The 20,598-nt window shown below is 32.0% G+C and overlaps 1 protein-coding gene across 1 annotated transcript in view; it reads left to right on the top strand.

The window, feature by feature from the left end:
- The window catches only part of LOC143076175 (polycystin-1-like protein 2), a 49,453-nt gene that overhangs the window by 9,355 nt on the left and 19,500 nt on the right, over window positions 1–20,598 (top strand). Inside the window, exons 4-7 of the mRNA XM_076251868.1 lie at window positions 5,810–6,251; window positions 8,570–9,121; window positions 9,987–10,090; window positions 15,422–15,655. Coding sequence (XP_076107983.1) covers window positions 5,810–6,251; window positions 8,570–9,121; window positions 9,987–10,090; window positions 15,422–15,655 — 1,332 coding nt within the window. The remainder of the gene's footprint in view (window positions 1–5,809; window positions 6,252–8,569; window positions 9,122–9,986; window positions 10,091–15,421; window positions 15,656–20,598) is intronic.

Below are 20,598 nucleotides of genomic sequence, written 5' to 3'. Positions count from 1 at the left end.
TCCGGTATCTATTTCCATGGCTATTTCACATTCATTCACATCGATTTGCACTTTGTATGCCTCATTAGATTTATTTCCAAAATGATAAACTGAGTAAACTTCATTTTCACTTTTACTACTTTCATCCTGCTCCATGAAATGAGCACGTGGTTTAAAACGCGATTTAAACTCTCTGTGATTTTCACTTAAATTCCCATTGGCAGATTTTTTACGGCATTTCTTTGCGATATGTCCTTTCTTTTTACAACTGTGGCATTTTGCATCCTTGAACCTGCATTCAGCGGCTAAGTGATTTCCTCCACAACGGTAACAATCTCCTTGTTTCGAATTTCCAGTGTTGTTTCTTGTATATGATTTTGAAACTTTGTTGATTTGTTTCTGAAATGTTCCATTTGTCCCATTCGCTTGGATGTCCTGTGCATTCTTCTCTGCAGTCTCCATAGCGGTAGCAATTTCCAATGCCTTTTCAAATGTTAAATTCGGCTCTTCTAACAGTCTCCTCTGTATGCGGTCACTCTTTATCCCGACGACTAACCTGTCACGTAACATCGCGTTTAACGAGTCACCATAATTACAGTGTTCTGACAGACTTCTTAGTGCTGCAATAAATGTCCTCACTGACTCATCGCTGTGTCTTGTTTTACTGTTAAATTTAAATCTCTGTATGATTTCTGATGGTACTGGGTCTCGGTGGTCTTTCACTAGTTTTGTTAAATCGGCCAGTGATTTCGTTCCTGGTTTGGCTGGTGCTAATAAATCCCTTATTAATTTGTAGGTATTCTTCCCACATACACTTAAGTAAATATCCCTTTTCTGGTCTTCTTCGTCTATCTCATTAGCATTAAAATAATGTTCCATACATTTTACATATTGTGTTCAATCTTCGGATTCATCAAAAGATTCTAATTTCCCGTAAGTCGGCATTGTCACTTGTAGAAATTCACATTTATTTTAATATCCTGTTTTTACCTCGTCGCCAAAATGTGTAATATATTTGCTATGTAATAATACAATCCAGTTTCTATAACTAATTTATTAACAAGTACATCGTTTGATGGTCAGACTACAGAATGACAACATGTGTATAAGAACTTCAATTGATCTATTTAATTATATGTTTATTTAAGAATGTGCAGACATTTGAGAGTTGCTGATCTGTCAATTATAATTACTGTAACAGATGATACGGTAATAAAGTGAGGTGAACTTTATAACAATATTTTCCTCAATATTGACGCAAATGGACGACTTCACACGAAAATCTATGATAAACGGGACGATTTCAACTTCCCAATTATCAATTTCCCATTTCTCAGCAGTAACATACCCTCTGCCCCTTCGTATGGTGTTTACATATCACAATTGATACGTTATTCTCGTGCATGTTCACACTATACGGACTTCATATACAGAAGTGTGCTCCTTACACAGAAACTGCTTCAACAAAGTTATGAGGAGTACAGATTAAAATTGACACTCCGTAAATTTTATGGACACCATCACGAATTAGTTGATCCATACGATGTGTCTTTGACCAAACTAGCTAAGGACATTTTTACCACATGGTAGATTGTGGTTTGTCATTACGTCGTCTAATCTTTTAATTACCGAACGTGACTTATTCCCGATTGTGACTGTTTTGCTGAGTGTGAATTCGCATTACTATAAGACGTGTTACGGTACTTATCTATCCCAAATTCATGTATTTAGTTTGATGTTATATTTGTTAAATTTGTAATTTTCATTGGAGTTTGTCAAATTGGTTGACGTCTTTTCTATTATATTCATGTGTTATGGTGAAGAAAATTAATCACCACCTTCATTTATTAGTTTTGATTTTGTTCAACGTAATCTGTACGATATTTTATGATTGAAGTTAGATTCAAAACAAACCGGACATATATTATGCTACTAATTAGTATTGCAATGTGCATTGTGTTTAAATGTAATATCAATATTTAGTTCTATTATAATCTTAAATCAATCCAATTTCTATCTTATTTTTGAGATATAGTTTTTCAAATGTGACGTCATTTTCGTGCTGTTTCAGAAATTCAAATGTCTGCGTGACGTAATTTTTGTGCCTTTTTACTACTTCGTATGTGACGTCATTTTATGACTTTTTTCGTTGAGGCCTAGACCAAGTCGGGTGTGTCTATTTTCTGTGTTGATCTTCAATGTATTATGTATTCGGGTTTTGTTTTCTGTAATTAGTTAAGACTTCAGTTTTATCATGTAAATCTTTTATATTCATTTGATAAAATTAACTGTTTGCAACAGCATAAATTGTTCTAAATCAAAAGGATGTTACTATCGCAAGTAGAAAAACCTAGCCGTATTTGGCACAACTTTTTTCAACTTTTGATCCTCAGATCTGTACAACTTTGTACCCCCTTTTTTTGACTTTCGAACTTTTATATCTGGGCGTAACTAGTAATTCTTGTGTGGACAAGGCGCGGTTTTGACGTATTGAAATTTAAACCTGATGCCTTTTGTTATCTATTATTCATGTTTTTCTTTGCCTAATACGTTCTCCTATTTATTTGTATTGAAGTCCTGTATTATTATGTTGTCATTTTAATGTTATATTTAACAATGCCATTAAAGCGCGAATTTTTGGCATGCCACAAAACCAGGTTCAACCCACCATTGTTTTCTTTTAAAATGTCCTGTACCAAGTCAGGAAAATGGCCATTGTTATATCATAGTTCGTATCTGTGTGTGTAACATTTTTACGTCGTGTTTCCGTTGTGTCGTTTGTTTTCTCCTATATTTGAGTGTGAATTCACATTACTGTAAGACGTGTCACAATACTTTTCTATCCCAAATTCATGTATTTGGTTTTGATGTTATATTGGTTATTCTCATCGGATTTTGTCTAATGCTTAGTCCGTTGCTATGTGTGTTACATTTGAATGTTGTGTCGTTGTTCTCCTCTTATATTTAATGCGTTTCCCTCAGTTTTAGTTTGTTTCCCCGATTTTGTTTTTTGTCCATAGATTTACGATTTTTGAACAGCGGTATACTACTGTTGCCTTTATTGATCAATCTAACATTACAACTGAAAAACGATCAAAGACGGTTTAAATTGACCAAATGCATAAAAGTGCATTAATTGATGCTCAATAGCCAATAGAAACATTTGTCTTTTAAAATACAACTGGCATATAAGGATCGTAAGGATACTATGTGGATCTGTTTTCAAGAGATAAATGGACAGCGCATCATCACACCAATGGCTTTCATTTTTCACGATTATAGAATTTAGGTGGCTTAAAAGGGAGATAGTTTTGACGTAGGAGAACCCTTACTAATCAAAGCTGAAATTTTTTTTCATGACAACGGATCGATATGTACGTTTTGGGAATACAGTTTATTAACAGGTTTTATGTATTGCCGTGGACGTCTTTTTCGCACTTTAATAGCAGATTCGTCCTGTAAAATAGCCGTTAAATTTCATTCAATCAAAAATTAGTTTACATCAATCGTGGTGTAAATGACAACGTTATTAACAAAATAACAGAAAATACAAATTAATGGTAAAAACAAAAAAAAGCAGTGTACAAAACATATACTATGAAACATAAAAATAGGAAAATATATGATGTAAAAAGTAAAACACAAAAATACTGAACTCCGAGGAAAATTCAAAAAGGAAAATCCAAAATCAAAAGGCAAAATCAAAAGTCCAAACATATCAAACGAATGGATAACAACTGTCATATTCCTGACTTGGTACAGGCATTTTCTAAGTAGAAAATGGTGGATTGAACCTGGTTTTATAGCTAGCTAAACCTCTCACTTGTATGACAGTCGCATCAAATTCCATTACATTGCCAACGATGCATGAACAAAGCAAACAAACTCAAAGAGTAAAAAATGTCAAAAATAGGGGTACAGCAGTCAATATTGTGTAATCATCTTAATATCACTATAAAAACAACAAATGTAACGAAGAAGCACAAAAAGGCATACATCAAATTTAACATACTCATTTTGTTTTTCTTATACGACTTAATTTATCTATGTAAAGTCTACCCAGAAAGAATAGAAGGTTTTCAGTACTGGTGTAAAATTGCGCGTTTGAAATTCGCACAGGTAGACATAAAAATAATGTTGTCGTTCAAAGTATGACGGCATACATAAATGTAGAGTCATGTTAAGTAGATATAACAGAAAACAGATTTAACAGTAAAAGTAATAATAATTGATAAAATAATTGTGTGGTTCAAAGTATAACGAGATACATAAGTACAGTTTCACGTCAAATGTATATCATAAAAAACAGACTTAACAGAAAAAATAGTATTATTGAATAAAATAGTTTTGTCATTCATAGTATTCAAGATCCATAAGAAAAAGCAATATTAATAAATGAAATAATTTTGTCGTTCAAAGTATGATGTTTTACATAACAACAGAGTCACTTCAAAAGAATATTTCAAAAAACTGACTTAACAGTACAAGTAATATTAATAAATACAAATAAAATAATACTATTACACGTTATTCAGATGATAACCAACGTCAATACGCAAAATCTATACTTCAAGACCATCTTGTATTATTTGTGAAGTTGATACGGAATATTTATCAACACGTTCTGGGTATCTTCCGATGAACTTTTTTAGAAAAAGGACGAGACGTTCTTTGACATACCCCTGGTTCATCAACTTTCTGATCAGACACTGGTGACGTTTTACAAAGTCTGAATAGGAGCTGCAAGCTCTTGAATACCTAATAAGTTGGGAAATGTAACTTCCATATGCAGGTGAAGTTGGTATATTACTACTAAGGTGGGGGAAATTGATAATTTCAAAATTAAAATCGTCTCGTTTGTCATATATTCTGGTACTGAGATGACTGTGTATGTCAAATTCGAGGTATAAGTCTAAAAATGAGGCGGAGGAAGCCGTGTCTGTGGTCTCCTTAATTTCTAGTTCTGGTGGGTATATTAATGGAACCCAATCAGAAAAGTTCGGATTGTTAATGGAAAGAACATCATCAATATATCTGAAAGTGAAATTAAATAACCTGGCTTCTTTGATCTTCTTGTTTTTGACAATGGTCTGAAGGAACTATGCAAACCAAATGATATTATAAATAATTTTTAAATTCATATGAAACCTCAAATTTAAAAAAAATGATGCATATGTTTTTTTTATAACTAAATGGATAGTTTTCATTATAAAACCTATCTACATGTATTTTTTTCTGAAGAAAATCCTTTGATTTGTCCACATTAAGATAAAGTTTACTTTTTTTTAAATTGCTTGCTTCCCCGAAGCAATTCGCCGACATCTTTTCCGTATGCAAAGTGACCTTAGCGTATCTCATTGAAATAAACTATTATTTAATTGTACATGTTATACACGTGCTCAATATCCATGTTTTTTGTTGATTATTTACTATAAGGTGACAATCGGTAAACTTTGGCTTCAAAACACGACAGATATTTAGCCACCAATTTCTTTCGTCCGTAAACTTTTCACTTTTTGATTTCTATTTAGAACCACATATTAAGATCAATATATTTAACTGCTATTTGTTTCCATTGTTTAATCATATGATGAAATAAAGATCATAACACTTCATTTTTCATATCTGATGTATTATCAGCCATACGGCTTTATTTTCTTTGGCTGATATTGAACACTGGGCTGTATATAGATCGGATATGAAAAATACCATGTAATAATCTGATATTTTTGGATTGTCTTGTAATATGGTTAATCAAATACTGCTTCACTCAAACAATCGGTTTTAATCATTATGTTTAAGCTGGTGTATTTGTATACTTATTTTTAAGATGATAGTCGTCGATCAAAGCTTGTATACCTTTGTTCCTGACCCATATGGTTTGAATTCCGGTATCTTTAAAACATTTCTGATGGATGCAGACGGACAACCTGTCGAAATATTCAATTCAATAGACTTCTTATTTGCTTCAAATGAAATAACGGACGGAACAAATGTTGGAAATCCTTCAACTAATGGAACAGAAAATCTGGAAGCTTCATTTGATTTTGGAAGTGAAAACGGTATGGTTAGTGTATTATTGAGCAGTTTGCAAGAATGCACAACAACCGTGTCATCTACCAATTCAACATTCGATATAGTTACCATTGGGTTGAATACAGTTATAAAAGACGAATCTCCTTCCAATATCAACATTAGTTTCTACAATCAGTCACTACAATTTTTTGCCAGGCCACCTAATCCACCAATGGATATGTTTGTACATTGTAAAGGTAAACATTGTTACTACGCATTAACCCACCAATGGATATGTTTGTACATTGTAAAGTTAAACATTATCACTGCGCATTAACCCACCAATGGATATGTTTGTACATTGTAAAGTTAAACATTATTACTGCGCATTAATCCACCAATGGATATGTTTGTACATTGTAAAGGTAAACATTATTACTACGCATTAACCCACCAATGGATATGTTTGTACATTGCAAAGGTAAACAATATTATTGCGCATTAATCCACCGATAAATATGTTTGTACATTGTAAAGGTAAACATTATTACTAAGAATTTAGTTAGTGCGTTAACTATTTTAGCGATTATCTTTCTTTCTAAAATAGACATAAATGAATTCTACAGCTACCATGTTCTTGGTTTTTTTTTTTAAAGTTTAACTTCGATTATTCATCCATTTTAAACCTAAAAATAATAATCGTAGGTTGACACATGACTACAAGTAGTACAAGAAATTCATTTTAATAGCTGACATGTGTTGATACCCTTTTGACCCCTTTCTATGAAGGTATAATTAGTTATCAAAGGTACCCGGATTATAATTTAATACGCCAGACGCGCGTTTCGTCTTCATAAGACTCATCTTTGACGCTCAGATCAAAATAGTTATAAAGCCAAACAAGTACAAAGTTGATAGCATTGAGGACTCAAAATTCCAAAACAAGTTGTGCAAAATACAGCTAAGGTTATCTATTTCTGAGATAAGAAAATCCTAAGTTTTTCGTAAAATTGATAGTTTTGTAAACAGGAAATTTATAAAAATGACCATATAATTGATATTCATGTCAACACGACAGTGCTGACTACTGGGCAGGTGATACCCTCGGGGACGAATTGTCCACCAGCAGTGGCATCGACTCAGTGGTGTTAGTAGTTATCAAAGGTGCCAGGATTATAATTTAATACGCCGTTTCGTCTACATAAGGCTCATCAGTGACGCTCAGATCATAAATATGTTGATCTGAGCGTCACTGATGAGCCTTATGTGACAAACAAGTACAAAGTAAGAAAAGGAAATATATAAGAACGATATATAAGTAAAGGAGACACATAAGAACGATGAAAATGAAAGAGAAAATATACATCAACTGTATTAAAATAGGAACAGTATGATACATATAGATTCTACCACTGCATCGAGTGTAATACGATATTTATCCAATCGTGACAGTTAAATTTTCAAATTTAAAACACGAGGCTTGTCCGAGTGTTTTAAATATTTAAAATTTAACTGTCGAGAGTGGATAAATATCGTATTACACGAGATTTGGTGGTAGAATCTGTTTCTCTAATGATTTTCTTACATTATGCAGGCAAACTTATTCCTTCTTTTCCAATGATCTGAAAAAAGATGTGTTCTTTCTATGTGACGTCATCAGGCATGGTCGCCTTTTTTCATGCCGTCACAATAGGAATTTCAGAGGAAAGCAAGAAAATTCGACGTCATAATCGGATTTTAACTAATGACGTACTGAGATCAAACGAACCACACGTTGATTAAAATTTTTTTATACAATGGTTGCAGAAAGGGATAAATTGACGAAGAATTAGAGAAATGAATCTATATAACATAGTTATATTTTTATACAGTTTTAATTAATGTCTTTGTCAATAAAAGCAGGATTATGTTAGGCAGTTTTATCAAAGCGTTATGCAGTAAAGCGATTTTATTATATTTCGCATAATTTCTATGAATTTAGATAAACGTTAATACAAACGATCATTTATTTTCATATTCAATACTTTGTCACATTCACACATGTCATATATATGTTGTGTACAAGTTGTAATGTTGTACAATTTATAATTTGTACTGATATTTTGTACAAGTTATCAGTGTTTTATGAACCGCTTAACACAAATGGACGATGCAAGCACATAGTCTTTTGTTTCGCATATTTCTGTCATATTTTCGCAACTACACGATACAGTCTAGTACTTGATACAAAAACATTATAAGAACAAAAACAATTTATTTTTATGAATATGATTTTAGTAAAGGGAGCAAAATAAAATTAGAATTTTAACTCATTTCCAGTTTTAAGACAACGAGAATAGCATTAAATTTTAAGTTGAAGTATATAAATTTGAATTTAAGACTTTAAACTGATACAGTTTAGAAGATAAACTTTAATCACTTGTTGAAATTAGGTAGGTGTCAAAAAACTTATAATGTGTACAAAAACCCTGTACAAATTATAATTTGTACAAACTTAAATATTGTACACAACATGTATATATATTTGACAGTTTAGAAATATAAAGCACTTAATGGGATATTTGATCTTTTTTAGCCTGTATTCAGCAATCAGAAGTGATATTTGTATTGGATGCTTCTGGAAGTGTTACAGCACCGTCATTCGGAGAAATGAAGGATTTTGTTGTGGCATTGGTGCAGTTGATGCAAATAGGACCAGAACAGGTCCGGATAGGGTTATTAGTATTTTCCACAACACCAAGTGTTATTTTTCATTTAAATGAATTTACCGATTCTGCAACTATAATTACGAATATTTTAGGTGCTAATTATACAGGTGGTTCAACCTACGCAGGAGCAGCTTTAAGAGAAGTTCGAACAGCAATGCTTCCTTTAGCAAGACCTGATGTACAGCGTCTGGTTATATACTTAGCTGATGGTGCTTCAGCTGATACGATTTTATTATACGACGAATCTGACATGCTTAAGGCAAGCGGTGTAGAAATTGTTGGAGTTGGAATACGAAGCTATGATTATCAAGAGTTTCAAACTGTTACAAGTGACCCAGACGCTGTTTATTTTTTTCCAGTTCCTGACTTTTCAGCTTTGACTGATTTATCGACAAATATGATTAAGCAGATGTGTGGTGGTGAGTGCCGTCCAATCTTGGAATACAAGTACCTGAGAATATATTTTGAAAAAGTAACAAATCTTTGTAAAATATGATTGTTTTCAACAGATAAAAGCTCCATGCGTTTTAAATGTCAATGAGACTGCACGTTATACCACTTCTATATCACTATATATGTGTACGGTCTTCAATAAAGTATCAAGATATAGAATGTCATGTCCTGAACGGTTATGAAAATTGGACGAGTGGTGAACATTTTGTATATTTCCTTTTTTTATTCTTTAAAAGTACTCCAGATAACCAAAAAACAAATCCCTTTTAGAGGTATGTCTATGGTAAAAACGAAAGTATATTACTCTTTCAAATTCTAAATAAATACACGAAGAAAACATCATTGACTACCCCATTTCATTTACTTTGAAACTTCTGTTTAATAGAACTACAAACAACATGGGAAATTGCTATTAATTGTTCATTGGGGTTATTTTTTATCGTTATTTTTCTATTTACCACGTTTCAAATAATCTTGAAATTAATGTTCTTAGACATTTGGTTAAAATATAAAATAATTTGACATCATAATCTGAACATCTATATGACTGTATAATATTTAAATACTTGTTCGTATCAATTTGATACTGTAGCATTTATTACATATGTAGTGAATTTAGCACGTTAGGTTTTGAATTGACATCTAACATATATTTCAGTAGTAAGAATTTTCTAAAAAATATTATTGGTGTGAAATACAAGGTCACCATCTTGCTAACATTTAAAAACGTAGAACATTTTTTAAGTATTTTTTATTTAATCTTCCTGGTAGGAATTTTGGTAGTATATAAAGCAATATATTACTATATTACTTGTTAGTTTAATATTTTAGGATTATGGACGAATTTGACTTCAAATGAAATCCGGGCAGGAAAATTATCTATGTATGCCTTAAACAGTGCTGACAATAAATGGGAGAGGTCTTCAGATATAAAGGTATTGAAGCATATCAAAGCATGTTCTTTATAAAAAAAATAACATGGCGAGATTTCTCGAAAAGTAAAAGAAATGAGACTGAGTTTTTAATCTTTAAACCTTTTAGTATCATCTTCAAATTTTAAGCAAATACCATGCACACCTTGAAATAGTAAAACAAAATTCAACACATAAACATTCACTTAAAAACGAAAACAAAAACAATTATGGAATGCAACTTACTTATGGTGACCACGTGGCACGAAGCGTGAAATGATTCATTTAGAGGTTCACGAGATTAATTTATATCAGATACAAGATTCAAATTGTGATCCGAGTACTAATCGACATAAATTTATATCAAATACAATATTCAAATTGTGATCCGAGTACTAATCGTCATAAATTTATATCAAATACAAGATTCAGTCTATGGAAGAAGCGATTCGATGAAAGCTTTTCTTATATCAACAAGCGATATTGTCTTATATCAACGAGTTGCATTGTGGGAAATTTCAGACGAATGTTATCATTTGTACGAAGAAAGGCATATTTCTCGGTATAAAGTAATGACTCTTTTCTTAAAACAGGGTGACATTTAACACGACATACGTCTGGTGTATAATTTTCATGAGTTATTTTATGTAATAACAAGCAAGGTGTATTTAAACGAGAAAATTGAATTATTGAATAAATGAAACATAAATGCACGATTTATCATTTGTAGATGTACACATTCTATCAGTATCATGTAGCAAATTCAGTGGAATACAATTGAGATGAATTCAATTGTTTGCTACGACTAAATCACCTATAAGTCAACGATACTGCTATATTTTAAAATATCAATGCGATATTTGTCTTATATCATAGCGATGATTTTTTAATATCAAAAATTTATGAATGCGATACTTTTCTAATATAACTGCTATAGTTTTCTAATACAAAATGAATACGATGACACGTCGCAATGCATGTCAAGAAAACTACAAACTTAATTCACAAACTTAGATCATGACTGGTTTAATGTTTTAGGATCAATATCATTAAAATTTCGTAACTGGTAACAAAATTAACGCTTACATGAACTAATCATTTCAAAAATGTTTCTTGACCCTATTGATAGTTGAAAGTGTTTATAATCTGTTTTCAATCACATGGTTTAACCGACTAACTAACATGTTTAACCTCGCCACATTATTTATGTATGTGCCTGTCCGAAGTCAGGAGCCTGTAATTCAGTTGTTGTCGTTTGTTTATGTGTTACATATTTGTTTTTCGTTCATATTTTTTATATACATAAGGCCGTAAGTTTTCTCGTTTGATTTTTTTACATTTTCTTATCGGGCCATTTATAGCTGACTATGCGGTATAGGATTTGCTCATTGTTGAAGGCCGTACGGTGACCTATAGTTGTTAATGTCTGTGTTATTTTGGTCTCTTGTGGACAGTTGTCTCATTGGCAATCATACCACATCTTATTTTTTATAATTCTATTTGAAGTTATGATGCAATGGCGGAATTTAAATGCGGTTGCAAATACGTCTACCTACCTATTAGATTATAATATACTGGTCACACTGCTATAGCCTATCCACCTTGGTAATATCGAAATAGACAAAAAATATCATTACTTAAAAGAAACATTCATTCAAACAATCCAATCCATTACAGCTCCAAATTACAATAAATAGCCAAATGGTAAAATCAATAATCCAAACAAATTAAAATGTACAAATGCTGATGTCCCGAACTTTGAAGATACCAACTGAGTAGCCTCAGACGATTGGACAACTTCAGATACAACGAAAATCAAAACTCTTGTCAAACAGAAAATGTATTTATTATTAACATAGAAAAAGATATTGAGAAGGAAAACAGTTCTTTTGGGATATCAAATACTTTTCCCATTAGTAAATCGCTATCTCTATGAACATAATCAGATCGCCGCGTGGACGCTCTTTTACATCGCGATGACCGTGAGGGTATTTCGATGTTTTGTTGCCACAGAGATTTGACTTTCGTTTTTGGCTAGTAACCGATCGTATAAACGATCGTACGCGAACATTAAACTTTCTTAGTGCAAAATAACAATCCGTATCGCTTGTCATAAATTCATTTCTTCAATGAGTACTAAAAAAATGTTTAGAACACAAATAAATAAGATGTAATTGTCTTTTGATGTTAGAAATGTGTATATATCTTTTCTATATTCATACATTTAGATCGTTCAGTTGGAGGACTGGAAAGCAGTTATCTATAAGGGGAAATTTTAAAGATTTATAGATATAAGAAGAGGGTGCATGAGTTCGAATGAGACAACTTTCCATCAAAGTTATAATTTGTTTAAAGTAAACCATTATAGATCAAAGTAGGTCCTTAAACACGGAGCCTTGGCTCACAGCGAACACCACGCTATATAGGAACAAGAACATTGCTAGTGTTAAACCATTCAAACAGGAAAACCAACGGTTATTTTTGTAAAAAAAAGAGGAGATTCAAAAGTACAGGTCAGATTTTGTCGAATCAATCTGAACGAGGACAGTATGATTCATCTTTGTCACAAGTTAGTTTCATTGTTATCCATTGAAGGTCTTCTATGCGTGCGTAGCGAGCATATCGGATATACATTATTTCGGTGCGTTCATTATGAAATTTGCTAAATGTTACATATGTGAACAAACATTTTGATACTTAGCTGTTTGATTACGGCATTATTTATTAAACCCTCATTTGATTAGTTTTGCTTCCAAAACCAATTGAGAAAGGAGTAGGTTCAGTAAGACCCCTTTTTGGCCCCAAAATTAAGCAGTTTTGCAAAATTGTGAAAATGTCATCTTTTAGCTATTTTTTGGAAAGTAGAATGCTTCTGCTACATAAATATGTGCTGTTTTTGACAATACAATGCACATATATCGTGTACTAGCATCATAAAGACATGCTAAATTACTGAAATCTTCACAATTACAGCATTTTAGTTAAATTTTAGACGGTTTCCGTCTTAAATGAAAGTGGCCGCATTCGTGTTCATTCATAATATTGAAATGTAAGTTGTATTTGATGATAATACATAACATATATAAAGTTTGAGGAGGAACACGGATGCGGCCACTTTCATTTTTGACGAAAACCATCTGAAAAGTGACGTTTTTTGGCATATTTGATAGATTTTTCATATTTAAGCTTCAATTGGAGCGTTTTTAATGACTGAATCAGTTAAAATATTAAACATAAACTAATCGAATCAATTGAAATAGACACTAAAGTGTTTAAAAAGTGTCCTAAATATCTCGTTAGATGAAACTGAAATTTGGGGCCAAAATCGGCCCTTACCGGACCTACTCCTTTGGAAGATGTTAACAAAAACAATTTGAATTTAAGCAATGGTCTTAAAACTGTTTATTTACATACAATACTATTAAGAAGTAAAATCACAAAAATACTGAACACCGAGGAAAATTCATAACAGAAAGTCCCTCATTAAATTGAACCTGGTTTTATAGCGCTTAACCTCTCACGTGTATGACAGCCTCATCAAATTCTGTCATATTTACAACGATGCGTGAACAAAACAGACATAATAGGTAAAATTGTCAAAATATGGGTACAACAGTCTAATATTAATACTAATCGGTACTAATATTGATATAAGAAAAACACTGCTATGATATTTTAAAAGTATCGCATTGTTTATTTATGTATATAAGAAAAACACAGCACTTCAAATTTTACACGGACATAAACTTTAGCTTCTAACTAACTTCTCAATGTATATTTAGACTCAATTGTTGTTTATATTTGAACAATACGTTTTAAAGTTAGTGTTTTCTTAATTTTTCGTTGCCGAAAACAAAATTTTCCGCATGGAATGTCTGCATATTTACAATTGATATTAGACAATATTATTAATTCGTATATTTTAACAAATGTGATTCGTTTAGAAATAGTCACATGTTAAACTATATTTTCGAAGGTAGAGAGAAAACGGCGGATAGCAAAAAGCATATTGACCTGCAAAAAGCATATTGCACGGTTATTTTAAGAATATCTAAAAACCGACATACTTTGTGACGTCATGTAATGAATTTCAGGTTATTGTTTAAAACGTTTTGAAACACATGATATCTGTGATCGATTATTTGAAGAAAAACATTTTCAAATACATAAGCTGTCCAAAAAAAAGTAAATGAGTTAACAACTAATATGTTGTTATTGTCAAGGAGACAATGTTATATCTATAAAATTCCAGCAAACCTAAATGACTATTTTGATACAAATATGGTCGGAAATTAATAATATAACTAATGTAGCCTTTGTATGAGGTCAATACAGGATATATCGACCCATAGAAGTATATCGACCTCGGACTTCGTCCTCAGTCAATATACTTCTTTCAGGTCAATATATCATTGTATCGACCTCATACAAAGGCTATATTATTTGTATAATATCGCTTTGTGATATAAGAAAAGTTTTTATCGATACGCTTCTTCCATAGACTGAGATTCAAATTGTGTTCCGAGTACTAATCGTCATAAATTTATATCAAATACAAGATTCAAATTATGTTCCGAGTACTAATCGTCATAAATTTATATCAGATACAAGATTCAAAATGTGTTCCGTGTACTAATCGTCATAAATCTATATCAGATACAAGATTTAAAATGTGTTCCAGGTACTAATCAACACAACGGAATGCAAGAACATAAAACATATAATAAAATACTATTAACTGTTGTTAGGGTCCAGCAGAAGCCTGCACGCCGGGTGCAGGATTTTCTCGCCATTTTGAAACCCATTGGTGGCCTTTGGATCTTTTCTGCTCTTTGTTCGGGTTGTTTTTTCTTCGACACATTCCCCATTTCCATTCTCATTTGTATGCATATACTCTTTGCATTTGTGTACATTACGATTATCCGATTGTTTACGAACTTTACAATTTGAAAGGTAAAACTAAGTTGATGGATAGCTTTAACTATGTGAGTTAAGGGCAACTTATGAGCATTTTCATTATCAATGGATCAGTCCATTGGTCAATTCTGATATATCTTTTTCAATCCCTTCAACCCAAGTATACAAACTGCGATGTTATTGACGACAGATTCTGAATTACTTTGATAAAGTATCGTCCTTCCATGTGTCTATACAAGTCTTACAGAATAGCTTATCAATATATGTTACGGCAGATATGCTATGCAACCTTTAAACCATGAGTAGTGAAAAACGAAAGATAGCTGCATAAATATATTTTAAAAGTTAAAAAAAAAAAAATATCATATTTTAATTTAAGAACTTCATCATGTTATAAATATGTTTTATTGATTTATGATATATTTAATGTATTTTCAGCTAAAAGCAATAGAAGATAGCACTGTAGTATTTGAAAGTAATTTCTTTGGGACGTTCGGTGTTAGTATAATGGCGATTTCTCCGGAAACAATAGATTTCGATGAAGTGTTTACCAACTTTGATGACAAGATTGCTGATAATCCTTATGTTATTGCAATGAACTGTATTTTACTAGCAGGATTAGCTATTGGCACTGTGATAATGAGAAAACTTGACCTTGAAGACAAGAGATTGGTATGTCGGTCTTCTATTTTTTTTTTTTTTTTTGTATATATTTAGAATAACATCAATATAATCGTTACCTTTCTAGTTTTTTCATCTTCTTCATAGAATAAATACATTAAAAGAGAAGAAGGTTTTGCTCTGTAAGTGTTTTTGCATACGAATAATTTTTGAGGACCCTGAGAATTTTTTTCTAAAACAGCAATAGCAAAACAATTATGAATATAAAACCGGCGCTATTGCCTTTTTGCATATCTTAAAACAGTATGAAGGGCAAATTGTATATTAAAATTTTGGAAATTCATATCGTTTAATATTTTTGTCAGTATATAGGGATGTGTATATTCACACATCACTGCCTTTCGTTGTATCGGAATTGCTTGACCACCCAGTTTCGTCACTAATATTAGTTACTGATTTTTCAACAATTTGCTATTTAATGTTTCGTCATGTGTCGAATGTCTCCCTTTGTATCGCCAACTTTGTTGTTTAAATATATTAAATTTCATATTCTATCGGTAAGTTTAAAGGGGATTTATCACCATTAATTTCTTGTATATTGTGATGACCTGCTGATTAAACTTTTATATCGATCGTTTGTTGATGTTTTGACAGCATTTTGTGAGAAACGCGTTAAGTTTTGTGAAGGAGTCCATGCTCTTTCATCCATTGTTTAAAACACGAAAGGAGTAATACACACGTTTCTCTAGAAACATGTAGTGTTTTAAAAAATGTTGATACTAGCATAGGATATTTCAATATATATGCATACAACAGCTTATCAAATATACTGTATAATGTCATTACATCATGTAAAAGCTATTTAAAAGTGTCATTTTTAGCTCACCTGCCCCGAAAGGGCCAAGTGAGCTTTTCTCATCACTTGGCGTCCGTCGTCCTGCGTCCTGTGTCCGTAAACTTTTACAAAAATCTTCTCCTCTGAAACTACTGAGCCAAATTTAACAAAACTTTCAGACAAATTAGACAACCCATTGTTGGGTTGCTGCCCCCGAATTAGTAATTTTAAAGAAATTTTGCAGTTTTTGGTTATTGTCTTGAATAATATAAAAGATAGAGATAAACTGTAAACAGCAATAATGTTCACCATAGTAAGATCTACAAATAAGTCAACTTGACCAAAATTGTCAGTTGACCACTTAAGGAGTTATTGTCCTTTATAGTCAATTTATAACCATTTTCCCAACATTTTGGTAATCTTTTTAAAAAAATCTTCTCCTCTGAAACTACTCATCCAAATTTAACCAAACTTGGCCACAATAATCATTGGGTTATCTTGCTAAAAATATGTGTCCGGTGACCCGGCCAACTCAACTGAGATGGCCATTATGGCTAAAATAGAACATAGTGGTAAAATGTAGATTTTGGCTTATATATCTAAACCCAAAGCATTCAGAGCAAATCTGACTTGGGGTAAAATTGTTTATCAGGTCAAGATCTATTTGCTCTGAAATTTTCAGATGAATCAGAAAACCCCTTGTTGGGTGGCTGCCCCTTTATTGGTCATTTTAAGGATTTTTTTGCCGTTTTTGGTTATTATCTTGAATATTATTAAAGATAGAGATAAACTGTAGACACCAATAATGTTAAGCAAAGTAAGATCTACAAAAAAAGTCAGTATGATCATAATGATCATTTGACCCCTTAAAGAGTTATGCCCTTTATAGTCAATTTTTAGCAATTTTCGTATTTTTTTTTATCTTTTACAAAAATCTTCTCTCAAACTACCAAGACAAATTTAACCAAACTTGTCCACAACCATCATTAGGATATTTAGTTTTAAAAATGTGTCTGACGATCCGCCTGTGAACCAAGATGGCCGACATGGCTAAAAATAGTACATAGAGTAAAATGCAGTTTTTGGCTTATGTCTCAGAAACCAAAGCATTTAGAGCAAATCTGACAGGATATATTTATTCGATAAGTCAAGGTCTATTTGCCCTGAAATTTGTAGACCAATCAGGCATCCCGTTGTTGGGTTGCTGCCACTGAATTGGTAATTTTAAGAAAATTTTGAAGCTTAAATATTATTATAGATACAGATAAACTGTTAACAGCAATAATGTACAGCAAACTAAGACCTACAAATGAGTCAGCATGATCAAAATGGTCAATTGACCCCTTAAGGAGATATTGCCCTTTATAGTCAATTTTCAACAATTTTCATAAATTTCGTAAATTTTGTAAATTTTTACAAAGTACTTTAACTACTGGGCCAAGTTTAATATAGATAGAGATAATTGTAAGCAGCAAGAATGTTCAATAACGTAAGATCTACAAACACATCACCATCACCTTAACGCAATTTGGTCATGAATCCATCTGGGTCCTTTGTTTATGATACAAGTACACACCCGTGATATCGCGGGTCCGTGACTGACTTAAAGTATATAACTATGCCTAAGCCTTATTTTAGTAATTGGTATTGTCATCTGATAAAGTCATGTCGATTATAAGATACAGTTTTTTTTTGCTTTCAAATCTTTCTGTTTGAACCCGTCGACCTGGAACTTATCAATTATTGGTAATATTAATTATTTGGAAAACAAAAGGTCCTGCCTATCCAGGAATGGAGTATTTTCAGCCCTTTGATTATGACCCGTGTATATATCAAAATCCTAAATACACCGTTTGGTGGTGCGCCTGTCAAATGCGGAACGTACAGATAAGGTAATAGCTAACAGGTGAATATACTATTGGTATCGGTATCGGATTCGACCCGGAACTTGTTAATTATTGGCAATATTAAGTATGTGGAAAACAAAAGGGTCTGGAGTGGTGTAATTTTTAATCTACACCATTGTCCTATATTAGTTCTATATAGAGTTGAATTCTTTGATTTGTCGTTTTTACCCGATGACGGCTGACAAATTGGACCTCGTAATTTTAGTATTATAGATGCACATAGACCAAGGTGGGCGATACAAGCTCTTTAGAGCCTCTAGTTATTATTTCAAATAAAGGGCTTAATAAAACCAGCAAATTCGTCTTACGATCAACTTTCAGGAGACAGTTTTAATCTTAGTATAAGTAGATTCGTAGATATGAAAAATCATAAACTAAAACCAATGAATGGGAAACCATTTCGTTTCAATCAAGCACGTACTGGTCGCAGGTCACTGGTCGATGCAAGAAGGTATTAACGGTTCAAAAATCAACAGGATTTTCTTACGAGTATTAACATAAACGTATGACAACAATTTTAGTGTGTATAGGGGTAAATTCAGTAAAAAATCTCCCATTGACGTTGATGCTAATCTATGTATGGAATTAAATTTATACCTGATTTACCTTTAGAAATTGGAAACTTTCATATAACATTCATGAAAGTACAAATGTAGCTCTATCTTTTGCACTAATAAAAACACAGAGTCATGTGGCATTTTTGGGCATTCACATGGCCTTGTTTACAAACAATGTAGATTCGCACTGAATTCCTATACTGACCCCATTACTTTTCAACCCTGTAGTAAAAACATTTAGGACATTCAGCATTTATTTTATTTTTTTTCAACTCTAGTTTTGATCCATTTGTCAGAAAATATTTATTACAAACATTATCTACCAATCAGAAGAGCACATGACTTCAGTGTTATACAGAAAGCTCTCCCCTAAATGGGCGGTCCCTGATGACGTATATTTATTTACTGAATGTACCCCTATAAGGGACTTTTTTACTTCTTTCCCACTTTTTTTGTAATAACCATGTAAGGTATCCAATTTTCAAGTTCCAGTTTCAATACAACATTCATAAATGCTGAATTTGTAAAGATAGAGCAAAATTTATACTACAGCCCATACTGCGGCCAATGTATATTTGGTATATAAAGTTGCACATTGACTGTTTTTAAAAGAACGGTGTAAAATACTGTGTTTAATAAATATGAACTGTTTTCTGTGTTTGCTTTGACCAGTATTGCAAGTACACCTAGAAACTAAAGACTTGATGTACTCTAAGTTAAATTTTTCCTTATATGGAAGTTTTTGATTAAATACCCTGAAAAGACCACAAAAAGACTTTTTAAAGGCTTTTTAAGCAGTTTGATACCAAATAAAACAACAATTATGTTTCATTATACTAAATCTATGTTTTTTAAAATTACTTGTAAAGTTCACAAAATGTCATTGACAATCACTCTGCAGAAATTCCTGTTACCCCAATATCAGGATGGATTCTTCGCCAAAACTAGTCAGCCAGAACTGAAGTAGAAAAAAGTGCCAAATATGAATACATAAGACTAAGTATAACAAAACTTTGCATTTGGAAGATTAAAGTAACAATTTGAATATTTAAAAGCAATCATTTAACATAAAAACCAATTACAAACATTTCAACACTAGTTTCCTAGATGAAGGACATGTAATCATGAAAAGTTGTCTAGTATAATTTTTAAATAAATAAACGCAATGCGTTATGTAAAAATAAATGAATACCTTCATGCGGTCAGATTATTTGAGTGTTTTAATAAATACTAGAAAAGTGCTTATTTACCACTTGTTCTACAACTTAACATGGGGAACACAGCTAAATAAAATTCACTATGTCAAAGGGAGGTAATCCATTTTTTCATATGATTTTATATGGAGGATTTTTATGAGGAGAATTATGTGCAAAATGTGATGTAAATGGGGGAGAATAGTTATGCCTTTTATTGATATCATAACTCTAAAGTGTAATTTTTATTGTTTCTTTCAATCTGCACACAAAAACTGATTTTTACCATATACCCCATGCTTCCTCTTACAGTACACTCAGTGCATCCTGGATAGCCGCAGCTAAGATAGAAATTTGTGTAAAAACAACTTCAAATGATTCCAAAATCCTTCCATTACATTAAAATTATAGTAAAATATTCTAACAATATATTTGAAACGACGAAACAAAATCCTTTTCCGCAATACGCATACACTGAAGTTTAGCATTTGATAGTTCATTG

The sequence above is a fragment of the Mytilus galloprovincialis genome, chromosome 5 (genome assembly GCF_965363235.1).
Source record: "Mytilus galloprovincialis chromosome 5, xbMytGall1.hap1.1, whole genome shotgun sequence".
NCBI classification, from domain to species: domain Eukaryota; kingdom Metazoa; phylum Mollusca; class Bivalvia; order Mytilida; family Mytilidae; genus Mytilus; species Mytilus galloprovincialis.
Note: the sequence above shows the minus strand (reverse complement) of the source record. Positions and strands in the feature narration are given on the sequence as shown.